This window comes from Acartia tonsa, chromosome 13 (genome assembly GCF_053477335.1).
Source record: "Acartia tonsa isolate MP-2025a chromosome 13, ASM5347733v1, whole genome shotgun sequence".
Lineage (NCBI taxonomy): Eukaryota > Metazoa > Arthropoda > Copepoda > Calanoida > Acartiidae > Acartia > Acartia tonsa.
In genome coordinates this window covers 26,241,093-26,263,087 of record NC_137272.1, presented here as the reverse complement: position 1 = coordinate 26,263,087, position 21,995 = coordinate 26,241,093, and the positions used below count along the sequence as shown (strand labels likewise).

The following is a 21,995-nucleotide window of genomic DNA, read 5'->3' as shown; positions in this document are numbered from 1 at the left end:
GTTACTTTTATATATGCATTAACTTAAAACTATGTCTTAGAAATATTTGTATTTTTTCTCACAAAAAAAGTGGCAAAGAAAAAAAGCTATTTATTTTGTAATTACTTGCGTCTAAGTAATCTTTCCTGTCTTTATATATTTTCCTTTTTGGATTTATTTATGTGTAATATGTATAAAATGCGTAGTTATTTCGTCAGCAAAAAAGTATTACGTTCATGATAGTATGTCTAAACAGTAAAAAATTATAAATCTTTATTGATTATTATTGATTTGTATAACTATGCTGATTACATAAAATAGTAGAAAGCTGTTTGAAATATCAATGAAATAGATTGAGAAAGAAATAAATAAGGAAAAGAAAGAAGCATAGAGTAATTAACTAAATTAAAATGTCAGGGCGAGAGAACTGTATAGAAATTAGCATTACAGACTGTCAGGCAGAAGGAAGAAAAGACAAACGGACATGATTAATTTTAGAGTAAATTCTCTGCTAAGAATTGAGTCATAACAAGGATGATAAAATTTTTCACCAAAAAAAGTTTGGGAAAATACATTGGCCATGTGCAATACATTTTGTGCATTACTAGACAAAAAGAGCTTGCAAAAAAGAGCTGAATTTTTGCAATGGAAAAGTCATTTTATGATTTTTTTATGATTTATTTAGGCTGATCCTGGAGATGAAAATACAGAAGACAATGACTACTAAACCTTTCTTGTAGGGTGCTGCCCCTTATACAACTAGCAAAAGTATGTTTTTGACAAAAAGTGGGATTTTTTTGTCAATTTGATTATTTGGTGTATAATTGGCAATTTTTTTTACTTACTCAATGCCAAAAATATACCTTTACCAATGTTTTTATTTGTTGAAAATTGACAAATAATGTAATTGACATGGTCAAAGTGTATATGTAAGAAAACAAATGTATTTTTAAAAGGGGGGAGGCCTTAAAAATAAAAACTTAAAGCTTTACCCGAATCTCCTTTCAAATAAAATGTAAGTTCTAAGGACAGATTAAATTTTGTCTTACATTGATCTATTTTTGTATAATTTCTTCATAATCATTAATAATATTTTTATACTTCAAAAGTATATATTTTTGATTTGTTAAAACAAATAAGCCAATTTTTTATTGTAAATTGCACTATTTTTGTATGAATAGTAAAATTTACTAACAGAAATCAATTGAAGAAATAGCCTACCTCTTTTTTTAATCTACCATTTTCTTAGCGCAACTAAATTTGACTCCAAATAAAAAAGACCAAAATCATTAGTTCTTATATCCTTTAATTCACAACAGACAAATTTTTATATTTTTTGTTATTAATCCTTTTTAATGATAAAACCTGTTTTAAGCATTTAAATCTATTTTTGATTATGTTAAATTGATGTAATTTAATAAACTATCTATTTTGTACTATTATTATATATATTGTCCATAAAAGTTTTTTTCATTTATATCTGTGTTTGACTTTCTTTTCCTTTTTAAAAACTTTTCCTGTTGCAAATTTGAAAAGTTTTCTTAATTAGAAAAATTAACAAGGTAAAACTATCTTTCGATTTCAAATTTTAGTTGCTAAGCAAAAAAATTAACAACAGAAATATTTTTTTATGAGGAAATTTTCAAAACATCAAGTACTTTTATTTAAAAATATTATTTCTATATGTGTATAATAAAATATGTGATATAAATATTTCATCAAAAACCATATCTCTAAGATTTCTATAATTGGTATGAAAACAATTTCATTATATAATCATTTTAGAATTTCTTGGTGTTATTTGTGTATCAATCTCAATATTTTTTATTTGTGTAAAATAAATGTGTCAAAAGAATGTTTTTTTTACTTTCAATAAAAATTGTAATACAAACTATATCATCCTATTATATAAAGTACTTAGTTTTTTTTGTCTGTAGTGAAGGATCTAGCAAACTGCTGAACAGTTATGGTCCTCCTTTATATTGAAGCTTCATGAGATCCCAAGATAGTTTTACACTACATTTTATAAAAAGTCTGGGTATGGATTTAGACTATTTTTTTGCCCTAGATGCTTGGGGCACTGCTGTCAGTATAAACTAAAACAGTTGGGTATGCATGTGCCAGAGAAGTCTTAAATGCTGAAGTGAGAAATTATTGTACAAAAATTGTATAATCCAAGACAGGTCCCTACCCCCCCCCCCCCCCCCCCCCACCAGAAAAAATATAACTTAGAAATCATAATGAACTTCAATATCTTTGATAAATAATCTTTAATTCAGTTTAAACCAATTTAAAATCATGTGAGTTTTCAGGAATAAGTACCTCTGAAATAAGATTCACTTGAATACAAGCAAAAACTAAAAGGTAAATAAAATTAAAAGTCTGGTTACTATAATAAGTTGTCTTTGCATTTGTTTAAAGATTCATGTGTGTGTATGTAACAGTTTGAAGGATAAATGTGTTTTAGACATTTCAATTAAAGATCTAAAGTAAATACTCTAAAATGGTAAAGAAAATTGTCAGGGAAAAGGTTTAAGAATCTTTTATATAACAAGTAATTGGGATAAAAAAAAGAAATTAACTTTTATAGCCCAAACACTTTTTTTTGTTGTGTTATATATCCTTTCAAAATTAATACACATTATTAACATCATTAACATTTCAAATATAAAGGTAACTTATAATCCTGAACATTATTACTTAGTTGGCAGATATGTTGCCAGATTCATTTAAGTACAGATATTTTATATGAATACCATAAAAGTAATGTGCTTTCTATAAAAGAAAAGTTCAATAAATCTAACTGTTCTTTACCTCAAATAAACAACAACCCTGAAACTTTATAATGTAGACTTGTAGGTATGTCCCTAACATTCAGGGCTTTGCTTATGAAGGTTGTGGGATGTTTTAATAACATCCAAATCTATATGCGTTATGCATGTAAAATTCATTGAAATAACCAAAGTCTGAGATATTTTGCTAAAGTAAAAAGTTAATTAATTCTACTCAACTGAATTGAACAGAAATGTGTTACATTGACAACCATGGTTTCTATATAAGTATGAGGAAAATGAAAAACAGTAATTATGAAGCTTCTTCAAAGACAAATTAATGACATTTCAAAATAAAGAGACTCACAAAAAAGCAAACTCACAAAGTAAAAAATCGTTACTAACCTAACTACTCAATAAATATATTTTTAATCTTTATATTTTTTGTATAAGAAATAATTTCTGTTGTATGCAGTCACAACTTTCTGAGAAAAAATGAGTTTGATTTTTTATGGAAAGGTTTACCTACAATATACAATACATAAGTCATTGAGTGAATTATCCAAAGAGTTATGAAAAAAAGTTTTATAAGTTATTATTTTATAAATTATTGGTAAAGAAGAGTATAATATCTAAACCTGTTTAAAAGAAACAAAACATATATCCATGTCTTACTTTATCTGTTAAATATACTAAAATTTATAGAAAGAAAATAAATTTGTTCTTGCAAAGAAATCCTTTCAGTTTGAATAAGCATCATGCACCTTTTCCTTGTTTATTATTGAGCTAGAATGCATTTACTTTAAAAGATACACTCATAAAGATGTGATGTTATTATTTATTTAAAACTGTATTTTCAAAACATGTATTATTCCTTTTAGACTACAGCCAATTCTTTTAGGATTATAATGTGCAATCAATTTATTTTTAATCTAGAATTATTTTGTCATTTCTAATTTAATAAATATAAGAGTTTTCCTTTGAGTAAACATGTAAGTGTAAACTAATAATCATTTTTTGTTGTTTGTATAATTGACATTATAGACACTTCCTTTTGGCAGACTAGCCACTTTAACCTTATCAATTATTAAGCAAACACAAGCATAATTTACAAGATAAATTATTTACATAGTAATCAAGATTCATTTTGGAATAATATCTATATTTTAAACTATTTATATCACAAAATGCATTTTTAATATGAAAAACATGTTGTTGCTGTCTGAAAAGTTTCTTATAATAAGAACATAATGGTTACTTGAATACCATATAAATAAGAAACTAATACAAAGTAATGTTTTTACAGTGTATTAGTAGGATGAAGGAAAACTTTTTTCTTATGTGCAGGAATTTTATATCAGCAAAAGTTTTAGTGCCTTTTAAATTTAGATAAAAAACCTTTTACATAAAAGTAATAAATGTAAACAGTACACTTTGACAACGCCTCAGCAGAAAATATAAACAGTTTTTTCAATAACAAAACTTTTCTACAATTCGGATTTGTTCAATTTTATTTGTTAGAACTGCTAAATTTCTTTGATCACTAATTCAATCATGTTATATATTTCATATCGATTTAGTCATTAGCATCCTTGTTTTAAAACCTAATGTTGTTTAATAAACTTAAAGTTGATAACATATAAAGTGATTCTTATAACAGCTGGGAATTTACTGAAGAAAAAAGAATTTTTTTAAAAAACTTTTAAACTATTAATTGCTTATTAGTTCATTATAAAAAAAACATTATCAGTCATTATGTTTGTTTGTCACTTTGTCCTATATTGATCTTTGATTTATTTGATGTTGTCATCCTTGCTACAAATTTATTTATAATATTTCTGTTCACAGTATGTTATTCCATTTTACAGTATATTCAATGCCAAATAAATTTCTTGCAAAAAAATGTTAACAAAATTATTAGTAAAGTATTTATTTCTTTTTCCTAAAGATTTTTACAAATAATTTAACAATAAAATGTAATTATGTAGAATAAATAAAACTATTTTGTCATTGAAACATCAATTTACTTTGCTATTTACACTATAGTAAACATGGCTTTCACTGCAAAAATCCCTTTTATTGGCAAGCTAAACTATTTATAATAGTTTGCTTATCTTGATTTATTGTATACTAGCATCCCTTTTCAGAGGAGTAAGAAGAAATCATAAAAATGACCTGAAATGGCCAATATATATATATATATATATAAAACAGCCCAAAAATGTTCTTTTCTTAAAATTAGTTTAGTTTTGAAATAAATTATATTCTGTGCAATATTTCTTTGCAAAAGTGTTTAACCAAACATTGCAGATAATAGTTTTAAATTGACTTTTGGTAAACAAAATTTCTCAAAACATGTCCAGGTTCGCATTTTTCATCCCTGTAGAATTTTTAATTTAATCTAAATAAAGGCAATTTTATAACTATAATGAAAGAAAATACAAAAGTTTTTCAAAAACTTTGATGTGATAAGTTCTCGGTCTATTGTCTGATTCTCTACTCTTGTAAACTTTAATGATAAAATGGCTACAACAAGGATAATAAGTTTTTAATATTTGTTTTGTAATCAGCAAAGTCAATATTTTTAGGTAAGTTGGGTAACTGTCAGATTTCTTTAAATAGATAGAAAAATATATGTACTTCAACAGAACCATTCCAAATTTTATTATTAATACATTACATGCCTTATTTTGTAGTTTCATAACCTGGTATGGCCATTGCAAAAGCTATAATAACAAACTGCTTTATAACTTTTGAGTCATTTAAAATGTCGCGGATATGTAGTTGTTCTTTTCTATTGCTATATATCTGCGTCCCCTCTTCCCATTCCCCCCTCTGTTTTAGTATTATTTTCCACTCTATTTCTCTATCTATCTATTTCTCTCTCTCTCTATCTCTCCTATTATCTCGTAAATATTCTCTCTATACCGAACTGCTCTGTGAAAGTGGTAGAGTCCCGTATTAATAAATCCTTGCGCCCAGTTAAAGTCAGGTTACTAGCTTGTGGAGGCGTATATCTCTTAACATTAATGTACGTGCAAATAAAAAGCATTTAGATGACAATTTTTATGATTTTTAGTTATATTAGTTTTATATTCACATCATAATTTAAGTTAGGCTAAATATTGCTCTGCTAAACAAAATTATTCTCGGTCAGTTATTTAAAGACTAAACACAGTGCCTTCGAAGGTGCTTTGACTTTATTGACAGAACCTAAATTGGGACATAGTGCATTTCATTACCCTAGGTTAGGTAACTTCATTTCACTTTTCAATAAAATCTAAAATGCAGTGGTTTTTGAGAAAATTAGATTTAAAAATTTCAAGTTCAATTTTCACCCATTAGAAGTAACTGCATAATCATGACAAGAAAAGCAAAGATTATTTATTTAAAATTTTGGACAACTTTGCTTTTATAAAGTCAGTCATAAAACCTCTCTATATATGATTTATTTAAGGCTGAATTTCCGTGACCTTAGCAAAGCAATTGATAAAAATTTGGGCACTTTAGTGATTTTTAATTGTTCAATTCATTAATTTGAGTGTTCAAATGTTTCAACCAAAAGTTTTAATCTGTAGAAGGGGTAATTTTGTGTATCATCATTGGGGGTGTACACCAATTCATTGGACATTGTACTATCCCAATAGATCTCTGATAACAAATGTTTAAAAAAAAGATTAATCCCATAAAATATTTTTAAACATAGAGTTTTTATTTGACTCTCTAAAGTAAGAAAACTGGGTGATCTAAGAATTTTTTAAAGTTCAGACTAATTTTGTTAAAATTGTAGCTGGGATAAAAATACATTAGCTTATTCTGTTGTGTATTGAGCGTTAATGTATTTTCTCGTATTCATTCGAATCCGGTGGATAGGAACCGGTTCTCATCCATACGAAAAAACTATGTCTAGCATCATATTATATCCAGCTTTCTACGAATATAAAAATGTACAATCAAAAGATTAAAACCAGTTTTTTAGCGGCTAAAATAACTAGTTTTAATCTTTTAATTGTACATTCTATATCCGCGGAAAGCTGTTTATAATACGATGCGAGAAATAACTATTTTTAATTCGTTATCGTTTAAAATATAATAAAAGTTATTTATCATATATAAACAGCTTTCCGCGGATATAAAAATGTATAATTATAAGATTAAGACTGGTTTTAATGTTTTAATTGTACATTTTTATATTCGTAGAAAACTGGATATTATAGGGTGACACAATTTTTCCGTATGGCTGAGAAACTGTTCTAATCTATCGGATAAAATCAGTTTCGAATGAACACGGGAAAATTGAATATTGCATTGTTTTTAAAAATACGAAATTTGTCATTTAAAAGCTTTCTAAAAGGTGAATATTCAAATGCTATATGTCATTACTAGCGGCTACGCCCCTAGAGACCTCTAGGGACAAATAAAATTGTTTCTTTTAAATCTACTTTTGAATCAGCTATTTACCAAAAATATTTTTTTCGCCGATAAATGGTGTTAGTTATGTTTTTAGCTCAATCATAATAGTAGTTGCTATTTGATTTTAAGACAAACAACCTTCATATAAAAATATTTTCAGAAATATAAACCTTAGATCTTGAAATTTTACATGCCAAAAAGTATTCCTGGCAATAGCGTTCAGTCATTTTAATGACGCTTCATGTGTTGAATAAAAGGTACTTACCAATAGGGTTGGGCTGGATACTTTTTTGGCCGGATACCGGACACCGGATATTCGGCTGATTTCTAATGCCGGATATCCGGTTCCGGCCGGATATCTGGCCAACGTTCGATATCCGGCAAATTACCGGATATCTGGCCGGATAACCGGATATCCGGCATTAAAAATCAGCCGGATATCATGTAACCGGATAGTTTTAATATCCGGTATCCGGCCGGATATTGAAAATGACCTGATTACCGGCCAGACCGGATATCCGGCCCAACCCTACTAACCAACAAATAGAGTAGCTTCGCTGTAATAATTAGGACAAAAATCTGCTGACTGATATATCTCAGGAATAAAAGAAAATATAAATAAACATAAATTGATTATTTTCTACGAATAAAGAAGAGTAGTCGATTCTTTCCAATTTCATAATTTTATACGATTTAACTATTCTATTATTCTGTCCTAAATATTAAAGTCCTTAAAATGTAAGTATTTCCCTATCTTAAACAGTATCCTGAATTTAGGCAATTTTGCAATAGATCTACCGACAATTTATTTTAGACCTATAAAATCTATATTCTGATGATTAGTTTTGACACTCTACAAGTGATAATGTTCGTTTGTCCTACCATTTCAGAGCTTCGTTATTATGGAAGTTTTTCTTTGGAACTTGGATTCATTTACCTATATTTTTAACCCTGAGCTTCAAACACGTTTTTTTTAGCAAAATTACTTTTCTTTCCAAGAAAAACATAATGATTCCTGAATAAGTGTTGGGGTACATGTGTTTGTGTGTGTGTTTGTGTGGTGTGTGTGAAAGGTATTAATTTGTGTATAATAGGTTATTGGACACTTTTGTGAAGCAAAGATACTCTAAAATTTGATTGTAAAAATGCATAAAATAATTTTATTCTTAAAACTTTTAAATCGTCTAAACACTAATACAAATTATTATAATTTAAAGCAAGAATTCGATGATAAAGTTGTGAATTTTTTAAATAAACCTACTTATATTACTACTTTGTTAATAGATTATTTGCTTATAACCTTTAGCCTAAAAGATCTATGAATCATCAATAACAAAATAAAGTAAATTTTGCTATGCTTTTTTACATTACAAACAACAGTTAAATGAATCATCACGCAATGATATGATAATTCTATCTTAATTTGCTTATTCTGACACTCAAAGCTATCCGTTACAGATGTACAGATGGACCATCCCTAAATTTAGAAAAGCTTAGCTTTAAAAAAGAGTACTTTGTAAAGTTGTTTTTTATCATCATAAATTGCAAAAATACTGAATAATTTCATTATATTTTAAAAACTCATTTATTAGATTTAAATTATAAAATTATTAGAGAGCTGAGTTGAAGTTTGATTAAATTTTAGATGAAAATAAATGTTTCATTACAAGAGCGTACTTAAGAGGTGGTGTGAATTCGACCCCTCCCCAACTGAAAAATAGCACAATGTCTTTTCGTCTATCTGAAGCTTTTCATTGAAGATACCTACTGGTCCTGAGGTGTTTTTTTTCGATCCTATCTTTATGAGGCTATTAGTATTCACCCCCTCCCCCCCCCCCTACAAAAAAAACAACAATCTTAAAATATTTCCCCCTTAAATGATATGTGTTAGTATTGGTAAGGTTAATATAAAAATCTGTTAGGCACTTTTTTTACGTTAAAAGTCATATATACAGGACAAAAATCAAACGATATATAAAGTAGATCAGTTACAAAAACTCCCCTAAAAATTATTTCATGTAACGCCCTTGTATAAACTAACCACAAAACCACAGCGATGCACAAAATTAATTAAATCTCATATAGTTTTATAACATATTAAAAATAATTATTGAATAATATTTATTTTTAACATGAAAAAAAAATATCCTATTATATAAAGAAATAATGTTTGGTTGTCCGTTAAGATTTCACCAACTAATAATACCCAATTTTTGAGAATCTTATAATAGGTATCAGGATTTTTTTTTACATAGAATTTTAGTCTTAGTATTGTTAGTTTTTTTTAGATTTGTCTATTATTTAGGGTGCTAGCACTGGTGTCCTGGATAGGAAACAGGTTTTTTTTGACATACGTCTCACAAGACCTATGTAGTCATGACCGGGAGACAATAACGGTTCAGTACATGACTTTCGTTAAATCACAGCTGATCATTTTTGTGGCTTTTTTTGAAAATTACTTTTATACCCAAATTTTCATAGTTTTTCCTTCAAAAATCACAATTTTCTCACATTTGCAGCTTAGTTAACTTAAATTTACACAAGAAAAGTATAATAAATACAGCTGAACTAAAAAACTGCGTTATCATTAATAACAAAATCTTTAAGAATCTTGAATAATCTAAGATTTGTGTCTAGAAATGAAATAAGAGTTATTTGAAGTAAATATTTGAATTGATGTCTAAACAACTCTTGTATTTAACTTTTTAAAAAATATTTCATGTCCCTGTTGCATGCCTCATGGCATATTATATTTTTAAAACAAGTTTTCTTGAAATATTAACAAGTTATCCTGCTCAATATTGGTTCCTGGCTGATTTGATGTCTCAACATCAAAACAATATCTGCTTGGAGTATAACATATATATCCACAACCACAGTTGCCCTGTTTAAAGTCCTATATTACCATATATACCAGGCTACAATAGAATATACAACCAGTCCTTGGTTCAAAAGAGCTTAGTAGAAGGTTAATATTTTTAACAAGTGGGATTATCACTTGTAAGTGTTTGACATGAACTTGGAATCCGTGTAAAGACCAGTCTATAGCTGGTCTTGATAGAGTCTCTGCCTTTTGTATACACTGCTTGTCTTTACTACTGATTAAATGTCATAGTGAGAACCATGGAAGGTTTTACATAGGTGAACCTACAGAATGATTATAGATACATATTGGATTCTAAGCTGGATGAATAATTTGCAAGATAGTGTTTTCAAGATAGTGTAAGAGCAGCTAACTAACAGGAAAGCACTTGGCTCATAGCTTGAAGAAAATAATAGTAGCTTATTACTAGAGTGAATGTGAATGCTGGTTACATGATCATAACTGTATTTTATTCAAGTGTGATTTCCAATGGCGACTTTAAAATCCAATTTGAAAATAAACACAGGCAAGTTCTTTGTCCTAAGCAGATCAATACTACCCTTCCTAAAAGCTACCAGTAGTAAAGGGACCTAGGAAGGTGTTGAACAGGAAGACCAAAATGTAGGATTAGCAAAGCAAAAATAAAGGTCAGTTTGTCTATCAAGTGGTGTTAAATTTGGAATCATAGACCCACTGACTTTCAATCAGCAGAGTAGGCGGAAACCATGGTGAATTTCTGAGTAATAGAGAATGAGAGGATATGAGCTCTTAGCTGAAGTAATTAAGGCAAGGGAGTCTTAAAGACCATGTAGCTAGATGCATGACAGTCTTGGCTTTCATTCATGGAAAGATCTCTCATGACAGTAGTTGGTTCATAGGAAACCAAAGGAAGTAAAAAGTAAGAATACTTAAAAGTTTATTCTGAATCTTGAGGTTATCCCTTTATATGGCAAAAGTCAAGCCACAAGTTCAATAGCAAACAAGTGCCATAAAGAAAGAGTCAAAAGTGTGTGAAATTGTTGATTAACAAACAAGGTCAGAATTCTAAACTGACTTCCATCAAGATTTATAGGCTGGGTGAAACATGTCAGCTGGCTAGAATAGAGGTCTGGCTATGCCAGGGTGGAGAGAGGTACCCTGTTTAGTGGAAAGTATTATGAGGCATACTTGTTAAAGTTGAAGGACAGGGACGGTAACTTTATCGTCTTTAAACAAGAAGTTTAACATGTGGATTGATAGGAGATAATGTTTTAGTGAAAGAAATTTGAGGGCAATAACTTTATGTTGTGGAATCAAAGGCAAAGTCAGATAGATTGAATCATTTTAAAGCCAGGTGAAAGCCTATGGAGGCAAGAAGCAGTTCTGACGTGCAAATTTATTTTTGCACATTAATTCAAAATAATTTACTCTTACTCAATTGCTAGACTACAAATCTTATTCCATTGATTCTGAGAGATCTTGTTATAGGAGATAGCACAATCTTCAGTACAGCTGTTACTTATCATACTTTTCTTGCGTAAATTTAGGCTAACTAAGCAGCAAATGTGAGAAAATTGAGATTTTTTTGGGAAAAACTATGAAATTTTGGATAAAATAGTAATTTTCAAAAAAATCCACAAAAATGATCAGCTGTGATTTAACGAAAGTCATGTACTGAACCGTCATTGTCTCCCGGTCATGACTACATAGGTCTTGTGAGACGTATGTCAAAAAAAACATGTTTTCTATCCAGGACACCGGTGCTAGATCGATTCCTAGATTTTTTTAGGTTTTCGTAATTTTCTTTATTCCTATTCAGGATTGACGGCTGAAATCATCATGGATTGAATATGCTCATATTCTACATATTTTCATTAAATTTAATTAAGATTTGTCTATTGATTGCGGTGCTAGGTCGATTTCTAGATTCTAAGTTTTCGTGATTTTAAAGGTTTCATGATTTTAAACGTTTAGTGATTTCCCCATTTTGTCAACTTTAATGTTTATTGTATGACTCTACTCTATGGAAATTTTTTTTTCGATATCCCATTATAATTTTTGAGCTTCGCTACTTATGGATGTTATCATCCTTGTTTTTAAGGATATTTTCTGTCCATTTCCATTCCCCCTGAAAAAAGACCCTCTAGCAGCCACTAGTATTACTTTAGTCTTTTACAGGAAGGAAAAGGGCAACGGACTGTTTATTACCCCAGTCCCCAAAGTTTTATAAAAACGTTTTCCTATTCGTTGGTTTTAAATCTTTAGGCGCTTTTAATGTATTTTGATTGGTTGGTGCATTAAGTTGAGTATCCAAACATTTCAACCACTAATTGTAATCTACAGAAAATCATTGGTGATGTAAATCAATTTATCGGCCATTGTCTTATCCCTTTAGACTCCTGAGCAAAGAAGATAAAGTATAGAATAGAATCCAGGTAGAAGATTCTGCCTGGCTAGCCTGAAGTAAAATTGGAACTTTTGAAAGACCAAAACGGCTACAAGGCTGTTAGTAAATAACATGATTTCAGTAATTATTCAGAAAAAAATATTCAAATAAATTTCTTTTCCAATGATTTACTAAAAGCCATGTAGCCAAGAATCCAGCTTCCTCTTCCCTATTCACAATGGATTAAAAATGAATTTAATGTGCATATTAAGCCTTAAAAAAATAATTATGTAAGAAAATCTACAAAAAAATATTGGTCTCAGTATTTATATTATAAAACTAAGTTGCGCTCTTATGTTTCTTATATTAGATGTTGATACAAATTAAACTTTTCTAGTTTTGTCCAACTAGTCATTGTGATTTGTACTTTATCATTATTGTCTTTACTGCGCAAGTCAAAGATTCCTTCAAATTTCCCAGAAATATTTAGGGTTTTCATTTCTATTCCTCCTTATTCTATGCTCCTGAGTCTTTTATGTGAAACCTAAATTATGAGTTTATCAAGTACTTTGTGAAAGTCAAAGATACACTTATTCTAAATTTTAAATGAAATATTTGAAGCAGAGGAGAGGTCGGGTGGAGGGGGAGGGGATAGGATAATGACGGTTAAATAAGTCTGGAACCTATACTTTCCAAAATATTCATAATTTAGCAATTACAAAATGCAGAGTTGAATGCTTTTTTAAGATATAATTTATGGATCTTAGATCGCATTTTATTGGCTATACAACTTTACTGTGATATTTTTTAAAGTGATATTTTTACCCCCAGTAATTATTATTTTTATGCATACTGCAGCTACGTTATCGAGAAGGTAATAGGTTCGAATCTCGGCCCCTACACCGCGTCATAACTAAAGAAATTAAAAATGGTTTTTAATCAGGGGGGAGGGGGCTTTTCTATTATATGTACAGAGTAGAGACAGATAGGTTTACAAACATCCCGATTAATTGATTGTTAGGTTAGGCATAAGGGAAAATAATACCCCCATCCCTTATATTTAATTTTTTTGAAAAAAAGGGTGGAAGGGGGGTTATTAGTGTTCAACCGGCCACTTGCAAGCTATTACCCTTATTTTAAGTCATTTTTGTTGTTCCATGTCAAAGGTATTTCTTTCATATAAAATGTTACATAAATGTATTATTCTCGGACAAGAGGTGGTTTAAATAATATCATACAAGATTTAAAAAGGACAATTATGTTCTTAATAATCATGCATAGCACTAGGAAGCTATTTTATGGGAAGCGGGGCGGTACAAAAATTAATAGAGGACAGGGTAATCATAGTTTTGGGGGGTGGTAAAATAGTGTACTTGGAATTTTGTTTACTTCTTAAAAAGTTCATAACCTTGTGTGGTGTTAAATGTAAAAAATTTACTTAATTTGTAAAAACTATGGATTTGAAGAATTTTTTTTTAAGGATTTCAAAAATCTTTTTTGGGGGTAATAGTTTTGGTTAACACTTATCTCTAAATCCTTAATGTATATGATCAAAGACTTTCTTTCATTTATTTAATGAAATAACTCTTCAGTGACATTAATTAATTAGAAAAACAAAGAAACAATGAACACAGTAATAGTGTCTGACTGATTATGACGTAACAAAAAAAATTAGCCAATGAGAGGCCACTAAAAATTTTACCATTGGTCAATAACGGCCTCTCATTGGCTAATTTTTTTTGTTACGTCATAATCAGTCAGACACTATTACTGTGTTCAGAAACAATAAGTAGCAAAACACAAAAATCACTAGAAAACGTTTTGCCGTCTATCTTGAGTGGCAGCCAAGAAAATCAAATTTCTGTATAGCGTTACAGACAGACGGGCTACTGGCGTACAGACGAAGTTGATTAATTTTTCTTAATTAAGTGTGCGGCGTGCCAAAATCAATTTTTGAAAATTTTTATCTCAAAATTCGAACAATGTTATTGTTGCTTTATTGAAATATACAATACAAAATTACCAAACAAAAAAGTTGCGGAAAAAAAACATTTTTTTAATCGTAAAATGTACTTTTCTTCATGCTTATACAGTACGAAAAGAAAAATATCCGTGTCCATTGTCTATCCATAATAAGTGCAACCAAGGTTTTTTTTGGAACTAACTAACTAAAATTCAATAGAAGCACGCAAGATTTGGCTTAAGCCAATGAATAAAATATTGCGGTAAAATGTACTGTTAAAAGAGGAAAGAGTTTATTTTTATAAAGATTTGCTTCCCAATTAATAGTGATTTTAAATTTTAAGTAAGATTGGGTCATAGCGGGGTGTATAAGTAATGTTTAAACATTTTCTGTACGCTTCACGCAAGCTCAAAATAAAATCTGTACACACTACACATGTTTGATAGAAATCTTTTTTGTTTCAGTTAATGTATGAAATCTGTTCATGATAATATAATACAAGCATCAATCTTAAGAAAGATTATTGTTTAAAGGTATGTATGGAATCCTATAATGTAAAGTAGTAAGGTTTATTTTGTCTGTAGCAAAATATCTCAAAAACCACTTAAATGACTGGGTTCCTATGATGGTTTATGGATATTTTATTTTCAGATTTAATTCTTGGGATGGTTTTCAGTTTTTGCTAGGGGCGTAGCCAATAGTAATATGAATATATATATATTTTTGAATCTACATTTAATAAGATTACAATTTTATAAAAATTTATAATTTATATTACATGCAGACCATGGTTAACACCCTCCTATGATATGCTTCAATCAGTGGAGTCTTACAGTTGACCAGGTTCGAATTTACAGGGCTACAGTTTAAAGTGCTTTAAAGCTACACCAAGCTTAAGAAAACCAGCAGGCTTCCTATGAGATGAGAAAAGGAAGGCTGATATAAACCTACTTTTGCTGATAATTTCATTTTTTTATTGTGTTAGAGTATTTTTTAGTTAAGTCAAGTTTTTTTGATGTAGGTCTATATTTTTGCATATTTTTTACTTTAAAAGTGTATTTTTTAATAGTGTATTTTTAAAGTGTAATTTTTTTTTGTAAGGTATTTTTTTTAGTGTTTATTTTTATGTTTGTCATTTTTTGTAGTTTAAGTATTTGTTTAGTTTTTTGTTTTTTTTTAGTGTATTTTAGTAATTTTAGTATTTTTAGTAATTTGTCTTTTAAATGATAACAAGTCTTTTTTCCTGAAATAAATGAGAGGATTTTAAAAAATTTTAAGTGTTAAACTTTTATTTATGAATGTTATATTTGATATGCTTATTGAGCAAATTCTTGTTGCGTAAGAAAGAAATAAGTTGTTATTTCATTTAAAATGAATTATTATATATGAAAATAAAGAAATATTTAACATTTTTATTAAGGAATGTGCTTTACATAAACATCTTTATTTTCTGTGTGTATACATTTCTCTTTTGATGTTTAAGTTAGGATTACTTACTTCTGGAGCTTCTAATCAAGGCTTGTCCTGCAGACAAATAATGTGCATCCCTAACAATTTTAACATTCTTTTTTGGGATTGTTCTAATTTTAAAAAGTTTGATTTTGTAAGAGTAAGAGTAGATAGTCTGATTAGCAGCGGATTGGGCATATTGTGTTTATATGTTTAGATTTACTATTTCAGTTTGTATATCATAATATTTTTGTTTTATGTTTATTTTACTAATTTTACCTTTTGTGTTTGTGAGTTGATCTGAGTACTTTTGAAAAAAAAAACTTGCTACAATTGTTAGCAAAAAAATTTAGTTTCATTTTGAAATGTGTTTAATTTAGTCACGCACTAGTATCACATTTTTAATTATTTTAATGTTTGCACAGAGAGACATGTTCTCTCTATGACTGCCGTTCCTCAACTGATTTTGGCTGTGAGTCTGTTTGTAGGTTATGTATGCCCTTAAAAGAGATCATAAAATTAGGTTTAATGTATTAAGCTTGCCTTATTTTGACTCTATAAAGATTATGACAACATTTGAATTTGCAGTGAATCCAGTTTTATCTGATTTTTACCTCTGGTGCTTTCCTTCAAAGTGCCTTATTTAGCAGAGATAGAGGGGACAACGAGATATTTTTTACAATAGTCCATAAATTGTTTTATAATAACATTTTCTTATTCGTTGGCTTAAAAACTATGGGGATTGAATTTTGATTTGTTGGTTATGGTTAATTAAGTTGAGTGTTCAAACGTTTCAACCACCAATTTTATTCTACAGGAGGGGTAATTTTGTGTATCATCATTGGGGATGTATATCAATTTATCAGCCATTGTCTTATCCCTTTAGATCCCTGCTAATTTAGACTTTATAAAGTTTATGATAACATTTCACTTTCTCTTTATAATTCGAAATGTCCGTCCGTCCGTCTGAGACAAAGTGGGGGTAACGTGATTTTTTCGGCTCTTATTAAAGATAGAAAGCTGAAATTTTTAGTGAAGATTCCCATAACATATGCGCATCTAATCTATACATTGTTTTGTCCATCTGTTTGTTGATTGGGTGCTAGATCGATTCCTAGATTTTTTGTTTTCGTAATTTTCTCAACTCCTTTTCAACACAGACGACTGAAATTTTCAGGGATTAAGTAAATTTGCATTCTTCATATTTTTACTACATTTCATTAAAATTTGTATATTGATTGGGGTGCTAGATCGATTCCTAGTTTTTCAAGTTTTCATTAATATCTCAACTCCTGTTCAAGATAAACGGCTGGAATTTTTAGGGACTAATTAAGTCAACATGCTACACATTTCTATAAAGTTTTTTTTTAAAGATATGATAATTGGTTGGGGTGCTAGATCGATTCCTAGTTTTTCAAGTTTTCATGATTTTTTCAACTCCTTTTCATGATAAACAGCTGGAATTTTTAAGGATTAAATAAGTCAATATTAAACATATTTTCACCAAGTTTAATAAAGACTTGCTATTGATTGGGGTGCTAGATCAATTCTTAGATTTTATGTTTTTCTTCTTAGCTTAATGCTTCAAAAGATATTATACATTTTTAAAAGGTTTCGTGATTTATTTCATGTATGTCTTTTTTTTAACATACTCAAAAGATTTGATGTCTATAAATAAATTTGGAGCTTCGCTACTTATGGATGTTGTCAATTCTTGTTTATAATCTAGTTTGATCTGATTTTTTACCTTTCTTCAGAATGCCCGTCGATCACTCACAACCCCTCCCCCCGAAATTAAAAATAAATGGGTTTTCTTTCCTATGACTAACCTTAACTCTGCAAGGTTGTTACTCTGCCTACCCAGGACACAAAATAACCTAACCCAACCCGAACTAGAATATTAAACAAACACACGACCCCACCCCTCCCTCTTATTATTTTCAACTTATCTATAATACAAAGTAGCTTGATGTCTGTCCGTCCGTCCGTCTGTCTGTCCGTCCGTCTGTCTGTCCGCCCGTCTGTCTGTCCCTTAAGATCTTGGTAACCACTGAACCGATTGTATTCTACTCTTTAGGGAATATACCTACTGGTCCTGTGGTGGTTTTGGGCTATTTTCTTGGAGGGGGGGGGGGGGGTGACACCCACAACCTCCCCAAAAACAAAAAATCCCCCCCTCCCATTTTTTTAAAATTTGATGGACGTTGTTGCACCAGTGGTACTGATTTTTTTAAAATCACCTCATAGGGAAAAGCTCCTAGATTCTACGGGCGAAGCCGCTAGTTTTAAATAAAGTGAGGGGTGGTTATTTCAGTGCCCAACAGTTACTATAAGGGAAAGCACCTCTTTGTGTGTGTACTGTCCAAATATTAATATCTCCAAATATTTCTTCTGTTTATGAGAGGCTGATTGTCCGTAATTCTTTTTTATTAGATCAAGACTCTGACCTTTTGTTAATCATATCTTTTATTACTTACACACGTACTGACTCATGGAGGGGGGTGTCATTGGGCTGGTAATTACACTAGTTTTCTTATTCGTTGGCTTAACAACTTGTCTTTGAGGACTTTTATTTAATTTTGATGATGCTGTGAGTATTGGTGCAAAAAATATGACGTAACAAAAAAAATTAGCCAATAAGAGGCCGTTATTGACCAATGATAAAATTTACAGTGGACTCTCATTGGCTAATTTTTTTTTTACGTCATATTTTTTGCACCAATACTCACAGCATCAATTTTGATTGGTTGGTTCATTACGCCAAGTGCCCAAACGTTTCGACCACTAATTGAAAAATACAGAAGGGGTAATTTTAAAAATCTTCAGTGTGGGTATACATCAATGTTTCGGCCTTTGTCCTATCCCTTTAGATCCCTGGTACTAACTACATGTGCTAGAAACTGTAGTAGCTGGGTGTGTGGGTTCTGTCAGAGATACAGCAATATTTAAAGCAATATTTATTAGATTTGGATAATCAGAGATAAGAAAGGGTTCATAGAAAAATATTTAAAATTAGTTATCTTGAAAGATATGACTTTTAAACAAGTTAATTTCTTTCAAAATACTGCCAAAATAGGGGTTAATTAGGCCTAATTAGAATGGTTAATTATAGAAGTATCACAGTAGATTTTTTTACCACTGATACTATAAGAATATTAATAATTTTTTGGTAACCAACCAGTTTTAAATTGAGGTTTGAAATTTGTTTCTATTGAACTTTATTTGCTGCTTATATATGTAAAGATTATGATCTGTAAGCTTTGTCTGCTCCTTTTAAGCGGCACTAACTATAATATATATCTATCTATCTAGATACAGTATTGATGCTAGTAAAACCAATTCTCACTATGATCAACTATCTATCTGGTCTTGAGGTAAGATTTTTTATTATCATTGTGATGCTTCTTTAATTAGGTTAGGTGAAGTAAGTCTAACAAAAGCCCTGCATGTCAAGATTTTCTGTGCATTATAAATGCATAAAGTTTGGCTTTACATTTAAAGGAGCTTCGCTGTGACAAATAGGTGTCCATTTCAATTGTAACACAATTTATTTTACTTATATCCAACAATCAAAAAACTTTATTTTCTTGTATTCATTCGAATCCGGTGGATAGGAACCGGTTCTCATCCATACGAAAAAACTCTGTTTAGCATCGTATAATATCCAGCTTTCTACGAATATAAAAATGTACAATCATAAGATCAAAACCAGTTTTTTTAGCCGGTGCCTTCGGCAAATCGGGGCTTAAAAAAACTAGTTTTAATCTTATAATTTTACATTCTATATCCGCGGAAAGCCGTTTATAATACGATGCGAGAAATAACTATTCTTGATGTCGATTGTTCTAACTGTAATTTCCTTTAATAAGTTAGTGGACCTCTGAAACCCTATCCCTTCCAGCCTCTAACAAAAGCTTAAAGGTGGTGGATTTTAGGGCAATGAAAGATTTTAATTACATCCAATTCCAATGCTTAACTAATTACTATTTCTTTAACAGGCCTCCATAGCGAAGCTTTCTATAATTAGGGTCGGACCGTCAATACGTTATGGATAACTCTTATCTTGAAGTTAGGTAAGTTAGAATTGTCCTATTAATTTAAAACTTTTCACGATTATACTTGTAACAGGTTCGAAGGTAGCAAAACTATAATAGTTATTAGAAAGTCCGTCCGCCCGTCCGTCCATTTAAAACATGCAGATTTTAACAATTTTTAAACCAATTTTGTGTATGATATTTTATCCTATCTAGATGATTTTTGGAACATTGATTCCTAGGACAACATGGTTCAATATTTTAAGCGGTGCATCTCTATAAACAAATCAATATTCTGCTCATTACATTAATTGGATATTGTCATCCTTGTTTTGAATAAGCGTTAGGTTGGGGTTGGGGGGACTTGTATGGGACATTGCTGTTAGTTTACCCATGGGATTTATATAGCAAAAGTTATATAGTTTACTTTTGTTACAAATGTTTTACGGTATAATAACACAGAAAAACTTTTTTCTTTGACTATAACACATGTTTGTCCGTGTGTTCGTTTGCTTTTTTAAAGCATAAGATATCAGAGACCGATAGGTTCTGCTTTTCATTGAATCTTCATAGTGCTTCTATTATGGTTTTAGCCATATGTGTTTTCTGCCTAGGAATTTTGAAAGTTGTTTGGTCAATCCCTAAAAAAAACTAGTTAGGCTATGATCTTAAAGGCGGCATTTATGGAAAAATATATTTTTCCTCTTTTTAGAAGCGAAGCTACTCTATAATTTACATTGTCCGTCAATCGATCAGTCAGTCCGTAACGCTTGGAGGGGAAATGTGATTTTCTCGGCTTCAATTGAAGATAGACATATGAAATTTTCAGTCAGATTCCTAAGACATATGTCCATCTAGTATTTGCATTGTTTTGTCCGCCCGTCTGTCGGTCATGCTTCTGAAGACATAAACCGTTCTTTTACGTTTTTGCATATTCTTGCATATTTTCTTTCTTATGGTAACTGTACATCTGCTCTATAACTCACTTTGTCCGCTGGTACATTCTATCGTTTACTTCGCTATCTATTGATGATGTCATCCATGTTTCTGTTTCTGGAGGAAAAAATCATAGGTTTGAGATTAACCTAACCCGCACTAAACATCTTTTTCAAGTATTATTACAATCTTGAATAACTAACTTGACAATTAATATAAAAAAGTTAAAATTTGATAATATTTATTGTTGTATGTGTTATTTTTGTATGTAAAAAGTTTTAATAAACATTCTTTACATGATTTCTATACACATTTATTAGATATAGAGGTTTCAAGTAAATTTTTATACCCTTTTTTTAGTTTTAGATTTGCTAGGATCTTATGGATATGACTATGTTCATATATATACAGCATGACCCTCAAAAAAGTATTTTTAAGCATCTGCAGCCCTTATTTCTCAATGAATTATTAAAAAATGCATATGTCCTTGTTCTCTATAGTATTCCACGTAAGTAGATATAAAAATATTTTTTTTACCTCCATTAACACCGGAGATTTTTAGTGCTAAAGTTTTGAAAAAGTGACTGAGGAAAAAGTAACTTTTAACATGAAACGACTTTTTTAGCAAAATTAAGCTAGAAATCCTTTTATTTTTGTTACTAGCAGAAACTTTATACAAAAATGAAATACAAAATTTAGTTTTTGAGTAAAAAGCATTTTTTTACACATATTTTTTGAGTCTTTTTAGTTTAATGATATTTTGAAAAACTTACTTATGAGGCAAAATTGTTTAAGATTAAAAAACCAAATAAATCTCTATGAATATAGCAGGAAAATTGTTTTTGTTTCACAATCCTAACTTTAATAACAAAAAAGTTATAAAGAAAATAAAAATAAACATAATGATTTTTTAGTCTAAAAAGCTTAATATACCCCCTATTAAATAATTGAGATGTCAGAAAAGTAGGCGGAGCAACTGTCATAATTAATCCTTTTCTATAAATAAGGGTTAATAAATAACCTAAAATTTGCAAATAATCAATTCATTCAGTAGTATTTTTTGCCATTAAAGATTTATATTTTTAAGTGGAATAAAAAAGAAATATTTAGTTAACTTGTTTTTCTTTGTGTCTCATTATTCAGTTGCCAGAAAAACATAATATAACCATCCAAAAAATAAGAGAAACAAAAAAAAATTCTTTTTCTCAGTCACTTTTTCAAA

The 21,995-nt window shown here is 29.7% G+C and overlaps 1 protein-coding gene and 1 long non-coding RNA gene across 2 annotated transcripts in view; both read left to right on the top strand.

Moving 5' to 3' along the window:
• LOC145303876 (phospholipid scramblase 3-like) overlaps positions 1–1,323 on the top strand; it is a 28,483-nt gene extending 27,160 nt beyond the window's left edge. Inside the window, exon 10 of the mRNA XM_080145531.1 lies at positions 665–1,323. Coding sequence (XP_080001657.1) covers positions 665–706 — 42 coding nt within the window. The 3' untranslated portion in view covers positions 707–1,323. The remainder of the gene's footprint in view (positions 1–664) is intronic.
• Positions 1,324–14,813: 13,490 nt separating this feature from the next.
• Positions 14,814–21,995, top strand: part of LOC145303787 (uncharacterized) — a 30,673-nt gene continuing 23,491 nt past the window's right edge. The window contains exons 1-2 of the long non-coding RNA XR_013873818.1: positions 14,814–14,887; positions 19,116–19,177. This is a non-coding gene — a long non-coding RNA (uncharacterized LOC145303787). The remainder of the gene's footprint in view (positions 14,888–19,115; positions 19,178–21,995) is intronic.